We start from the raw sequence: 9347 nt of genomic DNA, 5'->3' as shown, positions 1-9347 counted from the left end.
TAAATTCTTTGTTTTTGTTCTCTGACCTCTTCATCGTTGACTTAGAATGTCAATCTACTGCATATATTTGCTCATTTTACAGCTTCTTTGTATGATTTATAGTTTGGTCATAAACTTTTTTTGGAAATGTAAGAAAATTGATGTGCATACATATAATTGAGTCTATCGCCCTAACCCCACTTCTGACTTTGTTGTCCTTGTTATTTTCCAGGAGGCGATGCTCCGGGGGAGCCTATCATGGTCTACAATGAGGACAAGACCACCCATGGCATGATCCTGTCATCACAGACAGGCGAGTTGTGTTGATGCTCGTAATACCCACTTGCACACTTGCAAATGCAAAATGTTGGCGCAACTTAATCTTATACCCAGGTAGTACAGTGTGCAATCTGAAAATTTTGCAGTTGGAACGTGCATAAGCTTTTGTACTTATTTCTTGATAAGATAAAACATATGTAACTGGAACTGTGGAAGAAAAGATAATGGATGAGTAGCTGATTTGAAGAAAGTAGTAACTTGGAAGTGGGGCACCCTGAAATGTTGATGGTGCAACCTGGTTTTTGACTTAAGTTGCTACCTCTGCAACCTGGCTGGAAAAAAGTATTGCGAGGACTGAGGTGGCGTATACAGGTGGCCATAAATTGCTTCAAAAATAAGTAGTTGTTCTTAGATCTGAGCAGAACTAGAAAAGAGTTGTATTATCCTATCAGATAGGGATGCAAAGCTGGCATCCTAACATTTGAGGGAGGTAATAGTGACTGTGTCAAACCTCTTCACATAAAAAACCCAATACACTTATTGAGAAGAGTAGGCTATTAGGGTGACTAACTGAGCATTCTATTAAAGCAAAAAAAGCATTTGCAAAGGGAGCTAATGGTGCCTCACCTCTTCTCACAAAAGAATCCAACACCTTTATTGAGAAGAGTAGGTTAGGAGTGACTTGGCTAAAAATGTGGGCTGTTACAGTGCTGTATTACACGCAGGGTTGTAGCCAGCACCTATCCTTCAGTCCTTTGAAGGAATTTTGCAGCTGGGGACTGAAAAAAAGTTTTCCCCATTCCGTCCCCAGGGACAGACAAAAATTGGTATGTAAAGATATAAAAAAAACTAAAACCCATGTGTTCATCTACCAAAACAGATGCCATTGAACGGCTTAGTCTACAAGCAAAATTTGCACCTCAAAATGCAGGATATAGTGTTTCAGAGGGTCTTGATTTAAAAATTTTCTGGGACCCAGACCCCCCAGAAATGACGCGCAATGTCACGCCATGCCTTCCGTGCTCGATAGGGTTCCCATTCAAAATCAAGGGGGCTGAAAATGATTTCAGGCTGGCTACAACCCTGATTACACTACTACTGGCTATTTGAAAAAGCGCCATGCTTCACATTCAATGCTGCAAATGTCTCAGGTGTGATTTTCAAAACCCATTCTGTTTTCCTCGTGCACTCCCAAAATGGTGTTAAACATTTGGTAGTGTGCAGTCTTTGTTTTTTTTTGTACAGTGTGTTAACAGTTAAGCAATATTTAGGCATGACTACTTTGCACATTTGTAGTGTCATACTTGAGGCATTGTACATACACATTGGGTGCCGAGCTTTGGCAGGTGGACAATATGATGACAGCCCTGCTTTGTGTGGCAGAGTGGTGCTATATTTCCAAAGCAGACGCACTATAATGATGTATACCACATCCAACCTCTGCAGTGTCAAAGGGTGAGGTTTTGATTGGGCCAAAGGCCTTCCAGTTAGGAAATAAATTTTCCCCTGGCCTTGTGTTAAAAAATACCTACAGACCTGTTCCTTGCACGGGCAAGTCCTTGGAGGAATCAGTTATGAAAGAGTAGACCTAACAAGCATGACAAGCAGCTGCTAAAGGTGAGATAACCCAATTGCCCAGCCCTCCCTGGAGACCAGCCTTCCCCAAGACCCATAACCCTGTCTGACCTAACCACAAGACTTATAGCAGGATCCTTGACCCATATACTGGATTATGCACACAGAATCTTATTCATGTGTCTTCCCTGGGCAAGCAGAGGTTCCTGGTGTTATGAATATGCCCAGACACATCCAATTTCATGCATACCTGACTTTACTGGCACAGATTTTAGATAAGCTTGGTGTGGAAACATGTGTGCTTGTTAAAAAGTGTTGACTGGTGCATGAACAGAAGCGGTGGTGGTGAGTTAGTGTTATCATTGCTGCAGCATGTCTGATCTAAATCTAAACTTTACTACCCACACCCCTGGCAAACAGATGGGTTATATGCAGGGCTTTAGCCAGCTCGAAATTTTTTTCCGTCAGCCAATTACAATCGTCGTGAAAACCGCGAAAATTAATTAGAAGGACTGAACTGAGACCTTGAAAAACGGGTTTTAATGAGATTATCGTATGCGAAAGGGCACCGACACACATTGTCAACAATCATAACAATAGCAAAACAAACAGTGTGTGTCTTTTACGGCCGTGGATGGCGTCCCCAAGCCGCCTGTAGCTTCCACCAAGGATTTTTGTCCATCAAGGTTGACGGATTGGCTTTAAAATTTTTCCGTCAGACGCAGCAAATTTCCGTCAATTGACGGGAAAACGGACGCTGGCTAGAGCCCTGGTTATATGATCTATTCATTCAGCCAGTGATAGTGATGGAAACAATTAGAATTTTAGCATCAACAGAAGACTAGAAGAATGTGGGGTGTATCCTAAATGCTAGTGACCTAAAGGCTAAGAATATATTCTATAGTGTGTTACTTTTCAGTGTCAATGAAAATGTTCACTAATTGTTGCCTGTGTCTTGCTACATGTACTCTCCAAGCAGAGGTTGATAGGGCAAATCGTGACCTTTTTCTTATATGCCATCTTTTTCTGTCTAACCCCACCTGACAGAAAAAGACAGCTTGTATATGATGTATTATAAGAAAAGGGTCATGATTTTCCCCATCAACCTCTGCTTGGAGAGTAGCTACATGTACATGTACCCCAAGGATAGACAGTCACAGTTAGTCTCCAAGCAGATCCAAAGTGGCAGGGCAGTATCCACTTGCTGATGCCCAAAGATAGTGTTCTGCCACCACAGATCTGCTTGGAGATTAAATTCTAGCTGCCTGGTCATATGACTTGTTAAGTTGATTAGATATGGGAAATGCCTCCACAGATTGAATCATTACAAGTGTTGATTCTCTGGTTGCTACATCTTTAGAACTAAGTGTTCAGCTGTATACTATGAGATTTTGGAACTACATGTATATGTTTAGCAGCACTTTAGCTGTAGCAACCAAAGCAGGGCTGTCTCCAGCTGAATTTTTTTTTCGGCCCACAGTACTGCTGTATATGTAAGATATGTAGATATGTTTTGATTGTGCTGTATTGTTTTTTTTTCATTTTGTAGGCTATTCAGACATCAGGAGGAAGGTGGCAAGTGAAGGATGGTGGGGCTGTAAAGCCTTCTTCTGGGCAGAACTGTCTGACAAAGTGGAGGGAGGAGTCAATGTCTTCCATGGCAAGTGTGCCCCCTGGCAGCAGTGGTGAGAACTGCAGATACATGAGTCTTCTGTTCCAGTCTCCTTTTTGATGATGAGGAAAGATTTATCTTCAATGGAAGCAACTTTTTGATATGAATCAGCATTCCAAAGTAACATATGACTGTTTCCTCACCTGTTTTGACTTGGCAATACTGTAGGCTTCAACCTTTTGTTGCATCATTAATTTTGTTTCAACTTGAGTTATGTTTGACTAAGGAGCTACTACATGTATGTATGAGTTGCATATTATGGTAAAAGATGCAAGACTATGTCAAGTAGCAACCAAAATTATTAACCACAGTATATGTGAGAATACTGGTAGTTCCAGTCATGGCCAAAGATTAAGAATTTTTTTTGCTTTGTCTTACAATATAACGCTAGTTCACCTATATCCGTGGAGTAACCTATCTCCGTTGTTTTGAAGCAGGTTGCGTATGGATATCAAGTCGACGGACGATGGTTTCAAGTTGCAATATTTTCAAAATACAGCAGTTTAAAAACATGGTCCGCCTACTTCATATCCCAAATTACCCTGCTTTTATAAACAACAGATATAGGTTACCCTGCGGATGAAGGTTAAGTAGCGTTAGATAAATACCGGCAGTAAGTTACAAAAAGGAGTGACAAAGAGAAGATTTTGTTAGTTTTGATATGAGAAGTTTGTAGGCTGATTCCTCGGAGAAATCCTGCCCAGAGATGCAAAGTATTTATCATGCAAAGTATTTTTGATACAGATGTTATGGAAGTCTAAAAGTTAAGACTTATTTATTCATTTACATATATTCTCTTATTTGTTTTGTTTTTTTGCATAAGACTTACTGGAAAAAAGGAAGATAACAAATATAATCAAGGTACATTTGTACAGGTACACATTTAGGAACACCTTTGTAGTATAAGGTACATGTACACATTTAGGAACACCTTTGTAGTATACATTAGTTGTTACTTTTTTTAATCTATAATTTGATTTAATTAGTTTAATTTTATGTATTGAGATTGCAAACAATGCAATCTATAGTACATTGATAAAGTAAAAAAAGACATGACTTTTTTTTGTATCCTTATTCATTGTGGCCCAAGCACAATTAAACTATGATGACAAGCATATTCTGTTTGGCACTTTTTGTGGATGGATTTTGGAAGAAACAGCTTTAATGTTACATTTGCACCAACCTAGGCTTCATATAAGAGAAGCAGACAGATGTTTACAATGTAGATGCTCAGGAGGTGGACAACGGAGCTAAAAGAGGAGACCAAAAAAATTTCACCCGTTTTAAATGCTAACAAAATGTTTTGAGACACAAAGTTTCGTGTTCCTTCAGCAGAAAAATTAATGATTTCCAATCTGACTTGGGAACAAATACCAATGACAGCCAGGTCTGTTGTCTATTGACTCGTACAAGTAGTAGACCTACATATCACTGGAGAATGAAGCAAGGCTACCCAGAACCTCATTAAATCTTAACTACATACCTCTGTTCCTGGTCACCTCAACGATGGAGTAAACATACACACAAATGATACAGGAATACAAATGTCGGTGACATTCTTTCATGTCAAAGTAAACGTCATGGTAACTTAACGTACATGGACTCTTACACATGGCCCTTGTGCCACCTATTGTATTTCTAGAGATTTGAAAAGCTGCTTTTGACATGCTTGACGTTATTGCAATTCAATACATATCTTCACTTCACTCAAGCAGCTACTTTTACTTTCGTGTTGCCTGGTTACACCATTACTGACCTCACAAAAGCGACTTGACGCTATTCTGGATGCTATGTTGGCACGCTATAGCAGATACAAGTACATGTACCTACTGTATTCACAGGGTCATATCATTCCTAACTGTATGTGTCATGTCTGCAATATATATGTATGCTATGTATCTAACACAAATATTACAAACCATTCTGGAAGGTAATGTGTAGTAGGTGGAAACGCGTGAGACCGCTGCAGCTATCTGTCCAGATATCCACACATTGTGAAGGATTTTCCACTGGATGTTTAAGTCATGAAGGCAATCCTCGTGTTTTCTCCTCTTCATTTGAATTCTTGGTATTGGCAAACAACGTTCTTAGTTTCCACAAGGTATCCTACCTATGAAATAATTTACTTTGTCTTGTTCCGAACAATGTTCGAGGTCCCGCTACTTGTTGAGAGGGGTCCTTGTGAGGACATTCCGTGGTGCAAGTTTTGGAACGTGCGTTTGGTTTTGTGTTGTTTTTTCTTCTTCAGCGACTCTTCTGTCTTTTCCTTTATCAAAGTCTCGACCCTTCTCAGCTGCGCTTGGAGATACCTAACCTTTTCCTCGGCCTCCTCTCGGGCCTGTCGCTCTGCTTCTTCGCGGGCCTTCCTCTCAGCCTCCTCTTGGGCTTGCCTCTCAGCTTCCTCTCGGGCACGTCTCTCGGCCTCCTCCCTTGCCTTTCTCTCAGCCTCTGCCTGAGCCTTCCTTTCAGCTTCTTCCTTAGCTTTCCTCTCGGCCTCCTCCCGCGCCAGCCTTGCCTGTTCTTCGGCTCGTTGTTTGGCTTTTAGTTTCTTCATTCTTTCATCTTCTCGTCGTTTCCGTTCCCGCGCGTCTCTCTCCGCTCTCTCCCTCCTTCTTCGCTCCTCTCTTGTTTTCTTCTCTCTTTCCTTTCGCTCTCTCTCTTCCAGTTCCCTGAGTTCTCTTTCCATTCTTTCCTTCTCTTCCTGTTCATGTTTCAGTCTTTCCTCTTCTCGCTTCCTCTCTAGCTCTTGTGCCTGTCTCTTCTTTTCGATCTCAGCTTGTCTTTTGACTTCTTCCAAACGTTTAATTTCTTCTAGCTCTTTCCGTTTCTTTTCTTCCCTTCTCTTCCTTTCCTCTGCTTCTCTGCGTTCCTTTTCCTCGGCTTCCCGCCATATTCTGGCGTGTTCCCTCAGGTCGTCTGTGGTGGTCGCCTTGGTAACGCCGTTCCGCGCCTGTTGTATCCTTTGATGATAGATGTTCCTAATTTCCAGCTCCTTTTCGCGCTCACGTATTCTCAGCCTAATCTTCTCGCATTCCTCCTCCATTATCGTCACAGATTCTCTAGTTTCCCTGTGTTTTATCACCTCAGCTACATACCTCTTCCTGCCAAAGTTGGTAGCCGCCTCTATTTCATTCTCCAGGGTGGATAGTTTCTGAGTTGTCCTGAGTAACTTGTCTTCAGCACTGGCTAGCTTCCTCTGCCCTTCCTCCGTCTCCGGCAGTTGTTTCTCGATGAGCTGTTCCAAGCGGCCGAGCTCGGTGTTTGTCTCCCACAGTTGCTGGCTCTTCTCGTTGATCTCCTTCTCCAAGTCACGTCCCTTGTTCTCCTCCCTGATCTCTCCCTTCAAGTCTCTGACATCGTCTTTGTGTTGCTGCATCATCCTGGCGAAGTATTTGTCGGGCGACTCAAAATTTGTCAGAGCTGCCTTTTGTTTCTTTAATACTCCTCTCAAGAGCTCGTTCTCGTGGTCTACGTCGATTATTTTCCCCCTCAAGTACTTCACCTGGCTCTTCAAGTCCGTTATTTTCACAGCCCTCTCCTGTAGAAGGCGTTGGACGACCTCAGGTGGGTGGGTTTGGGGCCTCGGCTTGTCGGTTCGTCCCTCCTTTTTCCTAGTTTTCGGCAGCGCATACGGCTGGCGAGGTTGTCCCTTAGCACTCAGCACCTTGAAGGATTTCGTACCATCGCCAGTGGTTCCTGCGTTCCCGCCGTCGGCCGTGGCTTCGTCCTCCGACTGGTTACGTGACGCGGACGACATGCTGGAACTCTCCTCGGTGACAGTCTCGATGTAGTCTGACTGGCTGCCCGACTTCAGCTTCTGCAGTCGGAGGGACTCGGGTTTCCTCGGCGGGTTCGGCTGCGTTCCGGTCGGACGGGTTCCCAGGTATCGAACCACCCTCGGCTTCTGATGTGACGTCATTGTTCGAGTGCCCACAAGATGTTATGTCGACGTGAACAAAGTGCTAACTTTCTACTTCCACCTTTTGGCCACTTGGTATCCTTTGGGTTTGCAGGCCTACTGTCTGTCAATATCCCAGATCCAGAATTGCTTTCCACATTTTATCTGAAGTTGCCATTGGAAACCCGATGTCTCCACGCATAGCCCTCGCTGAAATAAGACAAGCAAGCAGTCAATGAAGGTCAGATATCCACTTTATCAGATACGTCAAATAGCAATTACTCAACTGGATATGATTTTGGAAAAGCATAATTTAGTTTCTTGAGTAATTGCTATTTGGCGAAGCAAGGTGTCAATTTATTCAGTGGTTACAGGAAGATTGGGAGTACTAGATTTGTTTCTTATAACTTAGTATTCTTTTATTGAAATGTTTGCCACGGTTTCGGCAAGCTGTTTTACTTCGGGTGACGCAAAGAAGGTTTTTGCAAACACACGTTCCAGCTATCACCGAATACAACAGGATTACGCTTCATATTTGGCTGAAACACTATTTGTTTTCTAGTGTAAGTCCACTCTATAAAAACTACACATAGTTTCAGTCGCATATAACCATGAAGCCAAAGCAAACATAACTTAGTTGAAAACTTGAATGAACTGCCCTCCATTTTCCGGTCGGTAACAGCGAAAAGGAAACAAACGGAACTGAAGTTGTGTTGCTAATGCCCTAAAGTGGAACGACTAAGAGCCTCTCTTCTATTGTGCCTAAAAGCACTGGCTCATAAACATTACCGTTACCAGCTCGAGTCAAGAGCCCTCTTATAGAAATTGCGAAAATTTTGCATATTTTAGGTATTTCAAAGCGAATGTGTGCGTCTGGATTTGTCCTCCATCTTTTTTGGTACGTTTGATTAGCTGTTCTTACCATGCAGTGAAAGCTAACCATCTAAATGACGACACATTCACGGATCATACTACCATCTTCTTGTTGATTTGTAAGTAAGCATTGTCGAATCGAAAAGCTTAAATTCGCTTTCTCTTGGCAGATTATGTTGCTATGATACTCCCGTATTCACACTTGAATAACATTAGTGGAATCTAACATCTTGTGTTTGCCTGCCCTGCGTACTTACTCCATTCAAACGTCACTGTAGAACGTTTACACACCTGTCTTCAACAGGCTAGCATTTTTCCAGCTCAGCCAGGCGTACTTAGAACGTGCCCCTAAACTACCAAAAAATCCGACACACAAGCTTCAACCACAGCCCGCTATTTCACACAATGCTACAATTATACCATTCTAAACGTATCGACAACTGGCATGTATTTAATGGGTAATAATGACCCACAAATCGGCCTTTTGTGTTGTTAAGGCTATGAATGGACGTACCTTGTACCATGTAATCCGATGAGAACATCGAATCGCGAAGCTACATCCTTGTTGGCCATCAGTGCCAGCCCCATAGCGAAGGTACTTTTAGTATTACCATGGTCTCCTGATATGCTTATGTAATACTAATAGTTATGTTGGAGATCTGTGCACGGCGACCACCAGCGTCGCTATCAACAAGCCACCATTTTGACTCTTCAAGTGCGGAGGTTGTGAGAGGGGTCTGGATGTATCTGGATTGTCGTCATTAACACAACATGCCTTGTTCTACGTCGATGAAAGTTAGACATCCAGGTAATAAGATACTAGCACGCAAGGTAGCATTTACTCAAGAAATGTGATAGATTTTGGAAACGGTCAGACGTTTCAGGTAACATCCACCACCTTAAAAACTTTCGTCGATGACTGTTTCCAAAATTTATCCAATCATTGACTTACGCATGACCAGTTTGAGGGACACGAAATGACATTGCACACTGTGACATTGCAGGTTATCTACGCGTTAACTTATGATTATCATATTCTGCCCAAGAAAATACTTCAAATTATCGAGCCGC

At 42.4% G+C, this 9347-nt stretch overlaps 2 protein-coding genes across 2 annotated transcripts in view; one reads left to right on the top strand and one right to left on the bottom strand.

Moving 5' to 3' along the window:
* Positions 1-4594, top strand: part of LOC118423102 — a 27502-nt gene extending 22908 nt beyond the window's left edge. The window contains exons 8-9 of the mRNA XM_035831091.1: positions 212-292; positions 3383-4594. Coding sequence (XP_035686984.1) covers positions 212-292; positions 3383-3522 — 221 coding nt within the window. The 3' untranslated portion in view covers positions 3523-4594. The remainder of the gene's footprint in view (positions 1-211; positions 293-3382) is intronic.
* A 51-nt stretch (positions 4595-4645) lies between these two features.
* On the bottom strand, positions 4646-7446 carry LOC118423081 (golgin subfamily A member 6-like protein 22). Its single transcript, XM_035831049.1, has one exon. The coding sequence runs from the start codon at positions 7422-7424 to the stop codon at positions 5628-5630; it is 1797 nt and encodes a 598-aa protein (XP_035686942.1). The 5' UTR covers positions 7425-7446; the 3' UTR covers positions 4646-5627.
* Positions 7447-9347: the final 1901 nt, after the last annotated feature.

Source organism: Branchiostoma floridae, chromosome 9 (assembly GCF_000003815.2).
Source record: "Branchiostoma floridae strain S238N-H82 chromosome 9, Bfl_VNyyK, whole genome shotgun sequence".
Classification (NCBI taxonomy): Eukaryota; Metazoa; Chordata; class Leptocardii; order Amphioxiformes; family Branchiostomatidae; genus Branchiostoma; species Branchiostoma floridae.
The sequence above is the reverse complement of the archived record's forward strand: the minus strand, read 5'-3'. Positions and strand labels throughout refer to the sequence as shown.